The sequence below is a fragment of the Antechinus flavipes genome, chromosome 3 (assembly GCF_016432865.1).
Source record: "Antechinus flavipes isolate AdamAnt ecotype Samford, QLD, Australia chromosome 3, AdamAnt_v2, whole genome shotgun sequence".
Taxonomy (NCBI): Eukaryota; Metazoa; Chordata; class Mammalia; order Dasyuromorphia; family Dasyuridae; genus Antechinus; species Antechinus flavipes.
The window spans coordinates 247,499,112-247,519,668 of record NC_067400.1 but is presented as its reverse complement, the minus strand read 5'-3'; the positions used below and the strand labels follow the sequence as shown (position 1 = coordinate 247,519,668).

Genomic DNA, 20,557 nt, shown 5'->3' with positions numbered 1-20,557 from the left:
TCATGGTCAGTGAGCTCTCCAACTAGTCCAAAGACCCAGAATACAGAGTGAGACAGATTTTTATGTATTGTTATTATTATATTTTATTATTATATTATTAATGTATAATATATTTTTTATATTATATTATTATAATTAAGAATAATTAATCAGGGAGCAGCTAGGTGGCGAAGTGATTAGAGCACCAACCCTGAAGTCAAGAGGACCTGAGTTCAAATTTGGCCTCAGACACTTAACACTTCCTAGCTGTGTGATCCTGAGCAAATCACTTAACCCTAATTGCCTCAGCAAAACAAATAAATAAATAAAATAAAAGCAGTTAATTAAGAGAAAACCATGTTACAAACTAGGATATAAACTTAGGTAATCTGATTTCTAGTTGGAGGAAAGATTAAAGGCTTTTCAAGTTGGAAGGAAGAAAGAGTGAATTTTGACCAATTTAGAAGGGGGATGAATAGGTTTCAAGGTATTTCTTTTCCCAGAATTGAGAAATTCAAATTTTTTTTTTTTTTTGGTGGTAGTGGTGGTTCTTTCCATTTGCATTGTTATAGTTATTAAATAGATAGATAGATAGATAGATAGATAGATAGATAGATAGATAGATAGATAGTTTTCTTGGCTGTACTTACTTCACTTTTACATCATTTCATGCAAGTGTTCCTATTTTATTTGTTGTTTTTTTTTTTAGCTCAATAATAGTCTATTATATCCATGTACCATAATTTGTTTAGTCATTCCCTGATCAATGGACAACCACTTTATTTCTTGTTCTTTGCTACTGCCAAAATTACTGCTATAAATATTCTGCTATATAAGGGACTTATTTTTTTTCTCGGTTCTCCTTTTGTGAAATGTGAAATATCCAGCAATGGCATTATTTCTTATATTTGTAATTTTGTAGTTGCAATTACTTGAAGAAAATTTAACTTTCCTCCAATTTAATTATTTTTTAAAGCGTTTAAATACAAAATACTTAACTAAGCAATCATAACTAAAACAAATTTGCGGCTCAGCGATATAAAAATTAACTAAAGCTACCTAGGGCACATGACTTCTGCCATTGTCATCCAGAACAGTGACTCTCCAAGTTCCAGCCTGAAAACCATTTGAATCAGAAAATCTTAGAAATCAGATATCTCTACTGTATCTCAAAAAAAAAAAAAAAAAAAAGGCTTAATACAAAGTTTGAGTTTAGTGAGATGAACATATTATTGATTTGTCTCAGAAAACTATAGATATCTTTCAAGGTGGACTATTTTTTATTTTTTAATTGAAGTTTTTATAACATTTTTTTTAAAATTTTGAGTTCAAATTTTTTCTTTCCTTTTAGCCCCTCTCTCTCTCATTGAAAAGATAAGCAATATGAGACCCATTGTACATGTTAAATTATGCAAAAAAAAGTTTTCCAAATTAGTCTTATTACTAAAAAAAAGTCAAGAAAAATAGTGGGAAAATATATTTCAATCTACACTTAAAGTTCATCTCTGGATGAACATTTTTCTCTCCAGATAAATAAGATTCTTTTTTGATCTCTAAATTAATCAAGTTTTCTCTTAAAAATTTTTTATCATGAGGCCTTTGGAATTGTTATGGAGCATTGTATTGATCTGAATAGCTTATTCTTTCATGGTTGATCATTGTTACAATATTGCTGTTACTATATGCAATGTTATTCTGATTCTGCTCACTTCACTTTGCATTAGTTCATTTTAAATCTTTCCAGGTTTTTTCTGAAACTGTCCTGCTTGTCATTTCTTACAGAACAATAGTATTTCACCACAGTCATATAACATACCTTGTCCGGCCATTCTCCACTTGATGGGTATTCTTCCAATTTTCAATTCAGTGACACCACAAAAAAAGAGCTGCTAAGATTTTTGTAAATATAGATCTTTTTCTTTTTTCTTTGATTGCTTTGGGATACAGACTTTATCATGTTTTAAACAAGAGTCTAGCTGTAGACTGCTTTCTTCAAATCATATGATAGCCACTGAGTGTCTATTATATGCTAGGCACAGTGGAGAGATACAAAGATATATATCAAAAGTCTGCTCTCAAGACATGTATAGTAAACAGAGAAACAAACCCCTTCTTTTCCCCCCCAAAGTTAAGTAAATAAATTTATATAGGATCATAGATTTAAAAGCCAGAAAGTCTAACCCCCCCTTCATTTACAGATGAGGAAACTGAGACCCAGAGTATCTAAGTGTCTTGCACAAAGTCACACAATCAATTGACACTTATTAAGTGTCTGCTCCTTAAGTGCCATGTACTGTTCTAGGTACTAAGAATACAAAGAAACAATCCTTATGTAAAAAGAAGCTTATGGGTAAATGAGCTTCTTCTGTTATAATTTGTTTTGAAAATATAGATTTGTTCCAATGAGATTGATATTAGGGAACAAGTTGAGTATAATCCAAATTTGGTTTATGTTTATATCCAATTTCTCTGTAGGAAAACATTAAGGATGAAGAAAATTGCACTGCTTCACAATTTACTTCCAAGCTTACCTACTTCCACAAATAAATTTCAGGTTTCTTTTAAGATAAAGTGCCTTTATATCTTGGGGTTCAGTAGGAGCTATGTTTGGAAGAAGGAACATCACACCCCTGCATTCTTTACTCCCTCCCAATTATTTCCCCATTTTTAAATGTTTTTGGTCCTGATCCTATTTCCTGAAGTTTTGGCCCATTGAAGCTCTCTCTTTGGCTTGCTGGTAGCTGTTGACTGCCAGTCCAGACCTGTGGAATTGGTATTCAGCATTTTTATTTAGTTTCTATATTTTTTTAATGTGTTAATGACAACATTTTTATCCCTGGTTGTGGCTCTGTGATATTTGAATTGTTCTTTTCTGGCTGCTTGCAATATTATCTGCTTCGTCTGGGGACCGCTGAAATTTGACTATAATATTCCTGGGAGTTTTCATTTGGGGATCTCTTTCAAGAAGTGATCTATAGTTTCTTTCCATTTGTTTTACCCTCTGGATCTAAGATATCAAAGTTCTTTTCCTTGAAAATGTTTTGAAATATGATATCTAGGCTCTTTTTTGATCATGTAAGGTAATCTTATAATATTTGAATTTTCTCTCAGTCTATTTGCTAGGTCTATTGTTTTTCCAATGATATATTTCATGTTTTATTCTGTTTTTTCATTCTTTTGACTTTGTTTCATTGTTTCTTGAAGTCTCATTAAGTATTAGTTTCCTTCCACTTGTCTAACTCTAATTTTTAGGAAATTAATTTTTAATGGGTTTTTGTACCTTCTTTTTCCATTTGGCCAATTCTACTTAAAAAAAATTTTTTTTTTATTGAACTGAATACCAAATAAGAAAAACACAGAATAGAAAAAGAAAGACAGAAAACATGTTCTGTACCCAACAGAACATCAGGGAGGATTCAAGATATGTAGCAATAAATTTCTATTTCAAGAAGCATATATAATAATAGAGGAAATTATATTCATGAGTGTCTATCTTGTCTTTGCTTTCTTGTAATGCATTTTTTGCTTTATTTTTTTTCCCCTTTTCATGCTCCCCCCCCCCCCAAATCTCCCAAGCAGGCTAGAGTTAAACACAGATCCATGTAGATATAAATGTACATATATACTCATATATGCACACACACATGTATTCACATGTACCCATACATGCATATATCTACATACACACATGCATAAACATATATACATATATACCCACATGCATCTAAAACAATGTGAATATGGTTAACATATAATGTAGCTTTCTCTCTTGATTGAATCTTTAAATTTGGCTTTGTCTAAGATTAATAATGACTAACCCTACTTTTTTTTTTTCCTAATAAATTCTACTCCTGATCTTTGTTGTAATGTTTCTGTATATCTCTTATTTCCTATCCCTGCTAATTCTTCTACTTTAATTCTGCTCCTTAACTTGTTTTGCTGTTACTTAACCTCCCCTGCCCATGGAGCCCTCCTTTTTCTTCTCCCCCATTCTTTCCTTCCCTCCTCATCCCATTTCTATTAATTTAGACACCTTATCCCACTGCCACAAATCTACATATCCTTCTATACCCTATTATCTTTTACACTATTCCTTCCCCCCTTATTTTTTAAATAGATTTTGGAGGGTGCTATATCCTTTGTGCAATATATGTAGTATTGCCTATTATTTAACCCATTCTTGATTTAAAACTCCAAGCCCTTCTTCTCCCTCTAATACCTCTGTCTATTCTTCCTGTACACTTCATTTGTATAACATAATTACTATTTTTAGCTTTTCCTAAATAGTTTTGCTTTTTAGAGACCCCCGACAATTTTTTGAACTACCCAATTACTGATATCAGTTTTAAATATATGGTATACATTTCCATGTAAAAAACATAAACAATTTGTCCATGTTAAGTTCCTTGAAATTAATTTCCCTTGTTGCACTCTCCTTGTGTTTATCCGTTTATTTTCTTTCTACTCATTTCTGCATGTTGATATTATTTTAATCCTAGTGATGATACTCAAGACTAAAAAAAATTTGCTGGTATTGTGTTTTCCTCATGTTAGCATTCTAGGAGTGTTAGATTTATATTTAACTATCAAAGTCATCTTTTTGTGTATTACCTATTTTATAGGCTCTTCAGAGTAATCTGACATATTCCCTGTTGCCAAGACGGCTCATTATCAGTAAGAGATTAGCTCAATGTTTGCATCCAGCTTTGCCTAGTGGAGTACATTTGAAAGCCCTGGAGACCTATGAAATCATATTTAAAATCATAGGGACAAAATGGCTTGCCAAAGATTTGTTCCTTTACAGGTAGGTTTGCTTTTTGAAATTTTATTTTCTTATCAAGAAAGCATGTTTAATTTTCAGATTAGGAAGTATTATTGGTCTTTTCTTTTTCCTTTCTCTCAGTTGTGGCTTGTTTCCTCTTCTGACAAATGGAGCAGTGTCAGTGAGACCTGTCCTTCTTGGTCTGTATGAGAAATACTTTCTTCCATTAAAGAAGTTGCTTCTTCCAAGTCTTCAGGCATTTGTTATTGGACTGCTACCTGGCCTAGAGGAGGGCTCGGAGATTTATGACAGGTAAGAATTTATAACTATTTATCAACAGTAACTTAAAATGAAAGCTGTATCCTATATTCTCCTTCCATGGAAGTAGGGGAGGAGTAAAAGCACCTCTTTTTTCCTCTCAACCTCTCAACATGTTGTAGGGCTTGGATTTAGGAAATGGGATTTAAGTTGTAGCCGTAATATTTGTTAGCTGTTTATTTTTCTCTTTACTAAATCTCACTTTCTCTATCTGTAAAAAAAAAAAAAGGTATAATAAAGTAAACTTGCAATATAAAGTACTATATAGATGTGGATAGTATTAGACTCAATCACCTAGCATTTATTAAGCACTTACTACATACCAGACATTGTGCCAATTATTAGGCAAAAAAAATTCATCTTTTGCTCTTAAGGAGCTTACAGTTTAATCAGAGTTTGGAAGAACAACATGAAAATAACTATTTACAAACACAATATATAGAGGATAAATAGAAAGTAGTCTTAGAGGGAAGCCACTAATATTAAGAAGAATTGGAGAAGGCTTCTTATAAAAGATAGAACTCTAACTGTGACTTAAAAAAAGCTAGAGAAGCTAGGAGCCAGAGATGGGGAAGGAGAGTATTTCAGGAAGGAGGGATAGTTGGTGAAAATATATCAAATCAAGAGATGAAGTACCAGGTTCAAGAGTTCCAGCAACAAGGCCAGTGTCAGTGGATCATGGAGGAAAGAAATGTATAAGAAAACTGAAAAAGAAACAGTGAGTCAAGTTATAAAAGATTTCAAAAGGCAAAAGGGGATTTTATATTTCAGCTTGAAAGTTAATAGATTCACTACAATTTATTGATTTAGAGAAAAATACATAACAAGCTTAAACCTGGGTTTTAGAAAGACCAATTTGAGAACTGAGTAAAAGATGGATTGAAGTGAGGAGACAAATCAGCAGGTTATTGCAATACTCCAAGTGTGAAAAGCAATCTTTGGGCTGCCTTATAAGAGGAAAGGCATTTACTGAATTAATTATAAAAGTGAAAATGGCAGAATCTGACAACTTATTGGATATGGGAGGTGAGAGAGAATATTTAATGATGATGCTTGGGTTTCAAGCCTGAGGAATTGGGAAGATGACAGTATCCTTGATGCTAAAAGGAACATTAGGAAGATGGGAGATTTTTATGGGAAAAAAACTGAGTTCAGTTTTGAACATTTTGAGTTTTCAAGATGTCTAATAGATAGTTAGAGATTTGACACTTGAGTTCAAGAGACAGATGAGGGCTAGACAAGTTGACTTGAAAATTATTTGCATATAGGTAATTGAATCCATGAGAGATGATTTGATCACCAAGTGAAGGAGAAGATAAGAAAGTGAAAGACAGTTCTGTGGGACACCCATGGCTTTCAAACATGACATGAATGAAGATCCTGCAAAGGACACAGAGAAGAAATAATTGGATAGCTGGGAAGAGAATGAGGAGAGAACATTATTACAAAAACTTAGAGAAAAGAAAATGTCAAAGAAAAGAATAAAATGAATAGTATTGACTGTAGAGAAGTCAAAAAGGTTAAAGATGGAAACATGGCTTTTAGATTTGGCAATTAAGAAGACATTAGTAACTTTGAATAGAGCAATTTTGTTTAATGATCAAAAGCTTACTTAAAAGAGAATACAAGCAAAAGAAGCAGCAGCACTTATTGTGGATGTCCTTTTTAAAGGAATTTAACCAGAAAAAATTAGGAGAAGGATATAATGATAGTTATTGGGACTAGATGGATGAATTGGGAATGGATTTTGAAGATGGGAAAGAAATGGCTATGTACATAGATGATAAGAAAGTGGCCAGTAGACAGGAAGAGATTACATTTTAGTAAGAGTGGGGATGATACAGGGAACATTCTACTGGAGAATAATTGCAATGAGATAACTTGGCAAGAGTTACCTATCTCTTCATGTAACAAAGGGGAGAAGGAGGAGGTAATGGCAGAAAGCATTTTAGTGATATGAAATGAGGAACAGGGAATTGGTCTCAACTTTTTCATTGAAATACAAAGCAAACTTTTTAGATGAGAAAAGTCAAAAGAGGGAAAATTAAGAGAGATAAATCAATCAGTAAACATATTGTGTTCTGTGCCAGACACTGTGTTAAACTCTGAGAATACAAAAGTGGCTGCCCTCAAATTGCTTACAATCTAATGGATGAAAAAATGTGGAAAAAGTTACTGTGATAAGTGGGTTAATGAGTCAGTTTGGGAGATAAAAAGAATTGCCTTGCTGCAATGGGGACAGAGTTGTAATTATATAACAAAAAATTTATAATGGAACCAGTCAGCATGGTTTTTTATTTTCTCCATCAGTGCATGATGGATATAGACCAAGTCCTCAAAGATAAGAAGATTGCATTCAAGTCTTGATACACTGGCCTATGATTCTGGGCACATTATTTTACCTCTCAGAACTCTAAGCACTAAGAATATAAGTTGCAGAGAAGTTGCTGAGCTGATATGATAGAGGAAGTATCCACACTCACCAGTTCCCTATGAATTTATGGGTACAGTGCCTATTCCTATAAATAATCAGAAGGGGAAACCATAGCTTCAAAATACTACTTTAAGTATATAAAACAGTTTCTTTATCTTAACTTTGTCAAGAAACTAATGTGAAGGGAAGACAAGATAATAGTATCATAGATGCAGATCTTTCCACTGTTTGCCCATTGTTACATAGAACTCAAAACTAAGATATTCTCAGGAGGATGGAATATGTGGTCATGGAAGAGTATTTTATCTTTAGATTTTTGTACTTTTTCCTTTTTAACATATTTTACCTCATAAATAGGTATATATCATATATACTTATATATCTTACATATATTTTACCTCATAAATAGGTACATATTATAAATAAATACCAATAAGTACTTATGTAATGAAATGTAATAAATGCTATCCACATTTTACTTCTGTTGGTGAAATCCCAAAAGATTAGGGACGGGTAACAAAGACAACAAGATAAGATTTTAGACTAAGCACTAAGATTTACCTGTACTCTTATATGCCATATCCAAACATCCTGATCTGTGTCTGGCCACTGGTCTCAGATGACTGTGGAGAGGAAAGTGAGGCAGGTGGCCTTGCATATCTCTCCCTGACTTAAATCCAATTCAGCTGCATATTGTGGTATCATCTCCCTGTCATGGTCCTCTTCAAGAAGGGAGGACCAACCATAACCCCATGGAATAAAAGGAGCTAACTAGCGTGAACTCAGAATTGTGGACTCTTAGAGACTATTAAAAATTGAGACATGCTCTCTAAGGAGTGAGAGTAAATACAAATTGGCTGTGAGATGTGTGATCAGTCACTGGCAACAGATAAGAGAGTCAACAATCAAAGAACACAGTGCTTAAAAAGAAATAATGTCCCTTTTTGGAGTTAGAGAGATTTCTTTACCTTTCCCACCTCATTGGCTGCATCTTTTAGACTTCTTTGCCAAGTAGGAGACACCAAATCCAACAGAGGATGGGGTCCAGGGAGCTGAGGGAGGAGACAGCTCTGAAGAGTATGTCTTTGTGTGATTTGAGAATAGACAAACCTTGATCTTCAGAGGCTGAGCTACAAAAGGAATGGGCACAGAGAAATTAGCTGAGAAATTTGCCTGACAGAGTAGCAGCATGAGGATATTGTAAGCAAAGGAATATTGGTGCCTTATAGTGCCAGAAGCATGCAAAGCTTTTGATATGTGTATAACTCTCTACAAATGTATTCTGATTGTGTACCCACTGTTTTTAAAGATGCTTAGTGTAATAGTTGGAGAGCATGCCCTAGCTTTATGGAGAAAATGTTTTCTAAGTACTATTATTATAAATACCTTATTGTTCTCAATAAATGCCTTTGCTTTGATCTAGTTCTGTCTCCTGACTGATTATTAAAAATAAAGTGTTAATAATATAGACATATAGGGTACCTTGAACTATGTTTAGCTGCCTTCTAGGGAGAACTCTGGAGGTCACCTGGGACATGGAGTTACAAACAGATGTAGAAATTAAGGCCTAGAAAGGTTCCTCCAAATAATTTTTGGCAAATTCAATCCCTTACTGACTGTGGTCTGGGTACTGAACTGAAATTAGACACTGCCACTTTTTTTCAAAGAGCTTATGATCTAGTAAACAAGGTAAAACATATGTACAGAAAGTATGATAAAAAGCAGAACTATAAAGTAAATTGACCTCATAAAGCTGTTGTTAACATTGGGAATGTGCTAAGTTTCCATATAATGGCTTCAGGAAAAAAAAGACAAGGAAAAAATAAAAGTAAAAACACCAATACTAAACCCTTATTCAAAGAAATGAGTGGTTTCATTTTTTTTAAATGGCTTTCAGGAATAAGCCAAAGTAAAACTGCCTTTATCATATTGTGAAATTTTTGTTGTACTTCAGAACAAAGTTTGTGAAAGTGCATCCGACCAACTAAACAAGGGAAGAATCAAGAATTTTGTTTTGTTTTAATTTTGGTTTTGGTTTTTTTTTTTTTATATTTTTAAATAAAGTTGCAGGGCTGTACAAAAGTGTATGGGCTAGATTTGGATCTCAGGCCATAGTTTGTGATCCCCCACTTTAGCAAATATACTAAATATATTATATAGACATGATTCAGAATTTGATTGTCTACTATCTTGTTAGAACTATGCTTTGAAGTGACCAGTTCTTTTCAAATGTGACCATCATTAGCAGTAAATATTATATTTAATAATTATTATACTTAAAAATCTTCCCATGACTCTACTACCTGCTCAAACTTTTTCTCTTCACATTTTCACAGTCAAACTCATAGAAAAAGTAGACTTCAGTCAATACTTGCAATTTTTTGCCACCCATTCATTTCTTTCCTTCTGTATTACAAGTCCTATCTTCAAAAGAAAACAAAATAAAACTTGAAAAAAATAAATCATGGTTCAAATGCTAAAACTTGCTGAATTTCAGTCAATGGACACTAGTTTTGTGTTCCCTTTTTACTACCACAAATACTTATTACATTTGAAAATTAAGGTAAAATAAGAGAGAGTAGTCTGAACATGATCAGTTTATTAGTTAGGTTAGCAGTAATTCATACATTGGATTTATGGTCTCTTAATAAGCCTAAGAAAAGGCTTATTGACTTTTATATAGTTTTGGGAAGTACAGGTTGGGTAGGTGAGGAAGATAATGCAATTGATTACAAGGTAGATAGCATTGTGGAGGTGGAGATAACATGATTGGTTACATCAAAGAAAACAAGCTAATAGCCATGTGGAACTAGTGACCACCCTTCTCTGACAGATAAGAAATGCTCATTGTTTTATGAGATTCATCTATATTTTATTATCTTTGCTGGGGGAGCAAAGCAACTAGATTTTCTGTCTCCTTGGAAGAGATAAAAATTTCCCTGGTTTCAAAAAAACTGGCAAGGTTGGGAATGGATGGCAATAAATTAACTTCTGGGACTTGAAACTATCCCAGTTTGAGGGATAACAATTTTCTTTAATTGTATCTTTAAACTAATTTGGAGGGAAAGAAATTCCTGAGTTTAATTCAAGGATATGGCAAGGTGGCTTTAGGCAGATTCAGACTCAATTATAAAATCAATACTTCATAAAATCAATTATAATGCAGAATCAATACAGCAGAAAGCTAGACAGTGTAAATTCGAAGCAATGTTAGTTTGTTCTTTTCAGATTCTATTATGAAAAAAATTATAGTATATGGAGGATATTTCTTTCTATTAGTAAACTTCTTGGGATATATATGCCTAATAAAAGGGAATTCTCAACAATGTAGTACTAATTCACTTTTCCAATTCTATTTCACATTGTATCCCTTCTGAAGCTCTATATTTTAGCCAAACAGACTGCTAGCTTTTCTTTGAAATCAATATACTGGGCCCTGCTTCTATATCTTCACACAGGCTTTCCTTGTTCCTCAGATGTATTTGCTCCTCTTAATTTCTACGTTTCATAATTTCTTTTATCCTTTTCAGGGCCCAGTTTAAGGGTCATCTTCTCAATGAATCCTTCTTCTTTCTGCCTCTATTTTACCTCTTCTGTGTTAACTTTATAATTGTGCTTGGTTGGCTCTAACACATCTTATCTTGTATTTAACTTGTCTCTGTATGTATTGCATCCTTCCACTCCAATGTGAACTCCCCAAGGACAGGGACTGCTATTTTATCATCATTGTATTCCTAGTACATTGCATGTAATAGATGGCTATTAAGGGGGGTTTAAAGGCAGGTAGATAGTGTAGTGTAGAGTTCTGGAGTTACATCTCTAATACTTACTAGTGTGTGATCCTGGATAAATCACTTAACTTTTTCAACTTCAATATCCTAATCTGCTAAATCTGGAGAATGATAGCACCTATGTCCCAGCGTTGTTGTCAAGAATCAGATGTTTTGAAAACTTAAAAAAAAAAAAAAAGCTATATACGTGTTAGTTATAATTATTAAATCAATCAGTGAACGAATAATTGTTAAATATTATGAAATAAGGGCTTTCTAAAATATTATTCTATTTAATTCTATTAATTTAGTTAATTCTAATTCTATTTAAATAGCTGAAAGTTCCAAAGTGTGAAGTGTTTGTCCTTGCTTTAGTTAACTTGTCCAGTAAATGACAGTCTTGTATCTTCTAGGCCAGTACTGAAATTTAGTAAGCTATGGAAATCCTCAAATGTTTTATTCATGGGCCTTTGTTTCTCTCAGTAAATGATAAGAGGGTAAAGAAAGAAAAAAGAACTAGAGTAAACAAGGGAAAGTAAAAGCACCTACAAATATTTATAAACGTGAGAGATAAGAGCTTTTAAAGATATTCTAAGAGATATTTTAGAGATATAACAAAAAATAACTAATTGGGACTTACTGATATTGAAATCACAAATAATTTGGCAATTTACCCAACTCTCCAGTAAAAAGCTATAAATTAATGTTTTAGTATTAATTACTTTTTTCTATGGGTTACATAATTTAGGCCTGTTGTGAATTACAGTTTTTTCACTCTTCATCTTTCAAGAACAAATGTACAAATAATATTTAATGATACCAATTTATGTTTCATTATAAAATATTCATAAAGAATTTGCAGGTTATAATGCTGGCTATTTTTATTGTAGAACCTAAAGAATAATTCTCATTTGGAAAATATTATCTTATTCCTTTCCTTAAATCTTCCTCTTATTCTAAATTAAATAAGTTTTATTATAATGTAAAATTAACAAACACAAAATCAAAAGTAGGAGTATGAAGAAAAATTGTATTATATAATTTTTAATTAAGTGAGTAAAAAGATCATTATGTGGCAAAAGGAGGCCTGATCACAAAATGCATGACAATCAATGATTCATGTGGCTAAAGAGAAATGTCAATAAAATAGGTACTTTCTTAATAACTGGCCAAATAGTTGAGATTGAATTGGCTAGGTAGGTGGTATAGTGGGTAGAGTTTCAGGCTTGCAGTTGGGAAGACTCATCTTCCTGAGTTCAAATCTGGCCTTAAGACACTAACATAGATAAGTCACTTAACCGTTTGCCTCAGTTTCTTCATCTATAAAATGAGCTGGACAAGGAAAAGGCAAATCATATTGTTGTCTTTGCACATCCCAAATGATGATCACAAAGAGTTGGACTCGATTGAAAAAAACTGAACAACACCTTTTGAGATAGGAAATACAACAGAGGCTTTATTGATAGACCTGCTGGTATAAGAGGCCATTGTCTGTTTTTTAATCTCTCTCTCAATAGCTAACAAGGACTTAACTCAAGCAGAACATATATCCTTACAGAACAGTAGTGACCTACTCCCAGGATTTAAGTTGGAGTGTGGAATTGCTGCAAATTTACCTAATATTCATTAAGTGCCTACTATCTCACTATGAACTAGAAAAATATTCTTACAGCTGCCAAATTAGCTTATTTTTTCAAAGCAGAGCAAGAATAAATTTCATTTATTTAACCAGGCTTAATGGAAGACTTAATGGAAAAGTCATTAGCCATACAATCAGAAACATTGTTCTTTTTTATTTTAAAAAATGATGATTTTTTTCTCTTTCTCATTTTTAATTATTTCAAGAGGAAATTTTACTGAATCATTTAGTATACTTATTTTTTGCAAAAGAAAAAAGGTAGATTTAAAAGAAAATAGGTGTCTTTATAAATATTTAACACGAAAAGTTATCACCTTATTTTATTTCTGACAAACTGGTATCTTTTAATAATTTTATATAGCGCTTCTACTTTTATTTTTTCAAATATTTTTGATGTGGAAACTGGGTTTCTATAACTATTGGCAGTTGAAAATTAAGCTCAGGGAACATAGTTAAGTAATCTGACCTCAGACACAGTACAATAAAGAATAACATAAAAACTGTCTGAAGAGAGAAAAAATGTTCTAGACCCTACAGTTCTAGAATTACCTTGAAAGAATTACCTTTGCCATATATGTGTTTTAAACCTGTGCTTCCTCACTACCATTATCCAGAACTTGAGATAGCAACCCTTCTCTGGGAACCAAACCTTAGAATATAGGGTTTAGTCCCTAGATTTTATGTTGAGAAATTTTTCCAAAAAGTATACCACTTATATGAATATTATGGAATATTATTATTCAGTAAAAAATGACCAACAGGGTGATTTCAGAAAGGCCTGGAGAGACTTTCATGAACTGATGCTGAGTGAAATGAGCAGGACCAGGAGATCATTAAATACTTCAACAACAATACTATATGATGATCAATTCTGATGGACCTGGCCATCTTCAGCAATGAGATGAACCAAATCAGTTCCAATGGAGCAGTAATGAACTGAACCAGCTACACCTAGTGAAAGAACTCTGGGAGATGACTAAGAACCATTACATAGAATTCCCAATCCCTCTATTTTTACACACCTGCATTTTGGATTTCCTTCACAGGCTATCAGAGTCCGATTCTTTTTGTACAGCAAAATAACAGTTTGGTCATGTATAGTTATTGTGTATCTAATTTATACTTTAACATATTTAATATCTACTGGTCATCCTGCCATCTAGGGGAGGGAGTGAGGGGAAGGAGGGGAAAAATTGGAACAAAAAGTTTGGCATTTGTCAATGCTGTAAAATTACCCATGCATATAACTTGTAAATAAAAAGCTATTAAAAAATTTAAAAAGTATGCCATAATTAGAATAGATATGGAATGAAAATATGGAGAATGAAATCTTTAATAATAATTTTACAATTTTGTAACAGAACAGATGCTCTGCTTCTGAGGCTGTCCCATGTTGTCGGCAAAGATGTATTTTATACTGCACTGTGGGGAGCAGTTGTGGTGAGTCCTTCCATAAGGCTCCCTGCATCCCTTTTTGTGGTCAACCACATACAAAGAGAGTTACCTGGCCAAGAACAGACATATATGCTGGGGACTGATTACCAACTCACAGTAAGTTCATTATATTTTTCAGAAGAGATTTAGGGGTTGGAGTAGTCTGATCTCTGCTTTTGTTTCTTCCCTATTATTTTCCATGCAGATTATCCTTCCAAGCTCTTGAAAATGAACAGCAGAAAAATAAGTAAGTTTTAGCGGAAGTAGGATGTTCCATAAGTCACTGTGAGATGAATAATGATCTTAGGTTTTTGGGGTGTTAAGGTGAAAATGTGGTAAGGTGATTATATATATTTTTAATAAATAGAAACTGAAAATCTAAAGGAATGTTGTCTAATTCTAAAATTGCCTTGAGAGGCTCCAAGTATAATCCAATAATGTTAATAAAGTTCAAAATATATTTTGGAACTCTTTGTTCCAAAATATCCCAATATATATGAGTATAAGTAAACATATACATGCACGTGCATGTGACAAGTGTATCTACATATACAAGTATATCCATATCTCTATATATGTACATGTATGTATGTCAATAAAAGATATAATTATGTCTTCTAAGAAAAAATAATTTAATATTGTGGTATTTGATTATTAATATTAATGATTTTTGACCAGTCTAATACATTGATTTTTTATACATGGAACTTTGGGTCTCAGAAATCTTTTTAGAAGTATCTAAAAGAACCAAATTTGTGAATAAAGTATGTAATAAAATTGGGTCAATACCCATTTTAGTGTTATCAGTAGTACATCATAACTATGAAGTCTCATGAGACCATTTCTCTTATGTGACATATAAAGTGGTCCTGAAATCAGTTCCAAAGAAACTTCAATTTAATTTTATTTTTTCATTTCTCACAAAAAAGGCAATATTGTTAAAGTAAATTTTATTACCTGTTCTAAAAGTCAATCTTGTGGCTTTAAAGTTTTTTGAAGTCTTTAAAATGTGTCAGAATATAACTAAATTATTATCAATTATTTTATATAGTACTTAGAGAGGCAGTTTGATAATAGTGGATAAAAGACTGGTCTTGGATCCAGGAAGAGCTGGGCTAAAGTACATTATCCTTGTGACCCTGCGCAAGTCACTGAACCTTTCAGTGCCCCAACAAAACCTGTAAGATAATAAATTATTGGTTAATTACAGATTTCCTTTGATAGCAAAGATTTTCAACATTTAGAGTCCTCATGTCAGTAAAAGCACTGGTCTAAACCAACTTTATATTTATGTATATACACTACTTTGCATTATCCTCATGATCCTGTGAAGTAGGTAGCACAAGTATTTTTTCCATTACTGTGTGACTGTGGGCAAATCACTTAGTTTCTCACTGCTTCCAGGAAACTGTCAGAGCAGGTGCTAGTCTGCTAGATAGTGGGAATTTTACCAGGAATTCTCGACACTGCAGAAAAGTGTAAATTATGTTCCTCTCTGAGTGATATTCCATATTCTTCGTGGGGGAAGCAGGGATGCTGCGCTCTCTTCAATTATGGCTATTTGTCAGAAGTGGAACAGGGTTAAATTAGACATTCCTACCACTCACTCCAAAAGGCTATTAAATAAAGAGGAATGGAATGAGACTTGGGGCAATGAAAGTGCATTTATTTCTTGGCAGAGTACAAAGGGTAATGTATTTGAAGGGAGTGAGAAGACAAATGTGAAAGAAACAATTCGATCACTGATAAAACAAAACTTAACAGTTCAGAAATATTAATTAAAATGTCTTGGAGGTATAAATTAAATATGGTGTTTTGTCATCTACAGGTAAAATCTTTGTGTGCATCATTATTGGATTCTAATGTTCTGGTACAGAGAAACAATTTGGAAATAGTTCTTTTCTTTTTCCCATTTTACACGTGCCTGGTAAGTTATTTGTCTTGGTCTGAGTCATTTTTTCATAGGAAATATAAAGAACAATGTATTTCAAACCAAGTGCCTGTCGTTCTACTTAACTAAAGAGAGTTGAATTACTAAATAGGTGCTATTTATGATGTTAAGTAGACCAACAGAAATTTCCATTTTATGGAGATGAAAGTCCCAAAGCAAATACTGAATGTAAGATTGTCTTTTATGGTATTTGGAACTGCTCACTAATGTTCTGTAATGGATCCAAATGAATTAATAAATTTGTACAAGATTTGAGACTGTAGAAAACATAACTGCATTAAAACCACAATATGAAAGGGGCATTAAATGTCAGAACAGGGAAGGGAGTTTGGGAGGAAAAAATTATCTTTTTCCTATGGCCTATCCTTTCTCTAGATTCTTCTTTATTTTCCCAATATGTGATCCCTGCACTACTTCTGTCTTTTCAGTCTTGTCCTTATAGTTTAGAAGTTAGCCAATCTTTGAATCTGCTAACCTTTTGTCCACATCTTGCCAATCCTATTTAGCATCTGTTATCTAGTTTTCCCTTTCTTCTTCCTGAGCTGTTGATTATTCTGCTACAGATTTGTTACCTGTTCTTACCTTATTTCTAACTTCTACACAGCAGACATTTTCTCTTTTCCCCGGTCTATCACCACATTTTCTGCAGTGATGTTCTGAACCTTTTCTCTTTTCAAGATGATCAATGCCTCTTTAACCTCCTACATTACTGAGAAAATTGAGGATATCTATCATGAGTTCCATTATCTCCTCTATTCCATACCTCAATACTCTTTTACCTTTTCACTCATCCTTTCCTCTAGTCTCTGAGAAAGAGATTCTTTTTCTTATCAAAGCTAATTTCCTCATTTGACTTTCTTGATTTCATCTCTTCCCAGCAGCTTACTTTATCAGTAACCCCCTCTGTCTTCCTTATTTTCACTACTTAGGGGCACTATTTTACCACTGCCTAAAATCTCTTATTCAAGTCTCTTATTCTTAAAAAATATTTACTTGACCGAGTCATCCCTTTAAGATGTTATCTATATTTTTGCTGCTAAACTCTTAAAAAGAGTTATATTATATTCTTTCCTTGTTTATCACCATCCAATTACTTCTTGGACCTTCCAATATAACTTCTGATCTATTATCATCTTGAAACTGCCTTTCTTGTTAATCACGTACCTCACGTCTGTGGGTCTTTTAAGTACATAAATTTTGAACTCATTGGGTTAGCTGACTGTGTGTCCACACTAAGTACAAAACTAATTTGATGAGCCTGTAGTGAGTATGAAGGGGAGGAAGAGTTTCTAGGGTGCCCAGATCAAAAAAAAAAAACGTCATAGTGATTTTTCTGACAAATAGTAGGATTAAGCTTGTGAATAGCCACTGTGCTCTTAGCCTGAGTTAAATAGAAAGCCCCAAATAGACACATAAATACATATGTATGTACATATATACATACTCATGTCTGTGTGCATTCTTTTGAATATATTATCCCTCCCCAACACTTGAGTTGAAACTCTTCTGATGTTCTATCTACCTGTCTTACTCTTTCTTGGTCTCTTTGATTATTATTCTTCTATCCATAAATGTAAGTATCCTACCCTATTTCAGATCCTCCATAAATTTTTGATGATTTCATTATAACAGCCTCCTAATTGTTCTTCCTATTTCCAATCTTTCCTTTGACCAATCTGTCCTTTATACACTTTCTAAAATAATCTTCCTATAGCATATTTTAGTATTATTTCTTTAATCAAAAACTTTGAATGGTCCTCAGTTGCCTCTAAAATAAAATAGAAATTCCTTACAAATTGTATATATATATGTATATTATGTAAAATGTAAATTCCTGAAATATAAATTTCAAGTCCTTTAAAATCTAGCTTAGACTTCTCTTTCCAGCCTTGTTTTACATTACTCCCTTTTATATACCTACAATTCTAGCTCAGTTGGCCTGAAAGTTGTTCTCTCTATTCAGTTTTCATTTCATATTCTGTATAGCCACATTGTTTTATCTTCCTATGATTAGACTGTGTAATATTAATAATAATAATAGCTAGAATTTACATGGTGCCTACGTCTCAGAAGCCTTAATTTCTGTTTTTGTCAATCAGGATTGATTGTTCTGTAAAGTGTTCCCTAATTTATCCAGTTGTTAGTATTTTCTCCTTCTTCTAATTATCTTTTATTTATTGATCTGTGTCTGTTATATTTCCTCAACCTGAGATGGCTTCATTTTCATTTTATTCCTCTATTACCTAATAGCTCCTTACATATAATTGGGTTATTATGAGGCTCAAATGAGATATTTGTGAAGTGCTTAACACATAGTAAATGCTTAATAAAAGTTTGTTTCTTTTCATCCTACCTTCCCATTAAGACATTCAATGATGTCTTAAAGATATAATATTCACTATCTGAAAGAGATTTGAGTTTTAGGACTTTTAAGGTATTCTTCCAACAATGAAATACTGATTTAAAATGTGAACTACTTTTGATAACTTATTTTAAATGAAACGTTTCAGAAATAAAGTTTCTAAAATTTTATTGATAATTGCATTCAAAGAGATTGTGATTTTTTTCCCTTCAATTATCTACAGAAAAATGTTCTTTTCTTTTCTTTTTTTTTCATTAGGACTCCAATAAAAGTGCCATTCCACTGCTTAGATCAGATATTGTTCGAATACTTTCAGCTGCTACCCAGACTTTGCTGAGAAGAGATATGTCTCTTAACAGAAGATTTTATGCATGGTTGCTAGGTACTGAATAATATATAATATTTTCATTAATAATTAAAATAGGCTATTTCTGGTTCAGAATTTACAAATAATTTTTGCTTTAGTATAGAAGTTCTAAATTACATACTTGGGAAACCAAAGTTTCAGAACAACACAATAATACTACTAATTGCAGCATATCATCAATTATTCAGTTCTGTTGCCTATACTTTCATTTCATAGGGTCATTTCCCAAAAATATAAGCCAGTTACAAGTAAAATTCCATTTCAATTTGAATGTAAAAAACAGTGAAATTCTATCCAAATTTTATCTTTGAAGTAGAAGCTTATTGCTACAGAAAACAAAAAGGATAGATGAACTTCGTGTTGTTATATGATTAAGACAAATGTATTCTTTATGCCATATGTGGAAAAAGAAAAGTCAAATTGGGCAAAAGATATTTCTTCCTCCCTCCCTTCCTACTCTCTGTTAAATGTGGTTCAGATAGATTTTCCTTTTACCACATAGTGATTGTTTTCCTAATGAGTTATTATATCATCATGATGCCTTTGCTGGGGTTCAGGAGAACCCCCAAAAGACTGAGGTTCCACGAATCCAACCATTCTGGAGAGCAATCTGGAATTATGCCCAAAAAGTTATCAAATTGTGCATACCCTTTGATCCAGCAGTGTTTCTATTGGGCTTATATCCCAAAGAGATACTAAAGAAGGGAAAGGGACCTGTATGTTCCAAAATGTTTGTAGCAGCCCTGTTTGTAGTGGCTAGAAACTGGAAAATGAATGGATGCCCATCAATTGGAGAATGGCTGGGTAAATTGTGGTATATGAATGTTATGGAATATTATTGTTCTGTAAGAAATGACCAGCAAGATGAATACAGAGAGGCTTGGAGAGACCTACATGGACTGATGCTAAGTGAAATGAGCAGAACCAGGAGATCATTATACACTTCGACAACGATATTGTATGAGGACATATTTTGATGGAAGTGGATTTCTTTGACAAAGAGACCTAACTGAGTTTCAATTGATAAATGATGGACAGAAGCAGCTACACCCAAAGAAGGAACACTGGGAAACGAATGTGAACTATCTGTATTTTTGTTTTTCTTCCCGGGTTATTTATACCTTCTTAATCCAATTCTCCCTGTGCAATAATTATTCGGTTCTGCAAACATATATTGTATCTAGGATATACTGCAACATATCTAACATATATAGGACTGCTTGCCATCTAGGGGAGGGGGTGAAGAGAGGGAGGGGAAAAATCGGAACAGAGACGAGTGCAAGGGATAATGTTGTAAAAAAAATTATCCTGGCATGGATTCTGACAATATAAAGTAATTATTAAATAAAAATTTTTTAAAAAATTAAAAAAAAAAAAAAAGACTGAGGTTCCAGGCCACTGTCATGAGGTATTTCAAAAGAATTTGCAGGCTCAGACCCATCTCCAAGTCAAGGGGCAAAATTTATTATAATTGTAATGCCAATTAAAGCAAGTTCAGTCCTCAAAGAAGTTAGCAAAGTTAGTAAAGGGGCAAGAAGTTA

General features: G+C 33.0%; 1 protein-coding gene across 1 annotated transcript in view; it reads left to right on the top strand.

Annotated features, from left to right (window-relative positions):
- The window catches only part of DOP1B (DOP1 leucine zipper like protein B), a 132,098-nt gene that overhangs the window by 10,556 nt on the left and 100,985 nt on the right, over positions 1-20,557 (top strand). The window contains exons 2-6 of the mRNA XM_051984839.1: positions 4,602-4,783; positions 4,883-5,053; positions 14,264-14,453; positions 16,165-16,263; positions 18,908-19,031. Coding sequence (XP_051840799.1) covers positions 4,602-4,783; positions 4,883-5,053; positions 14,264-14,453; positions 16,165-16,263; positions 18,908-19,031 — 766 coding nt within the window. The remainder of the gene's footprint in view (positions 1-4,601; positions 4,784-4,882; positions 5,054-14,263; positions 14,454-16,164; positions 16,264-18,907; positions 19,032-20,557) is intronic.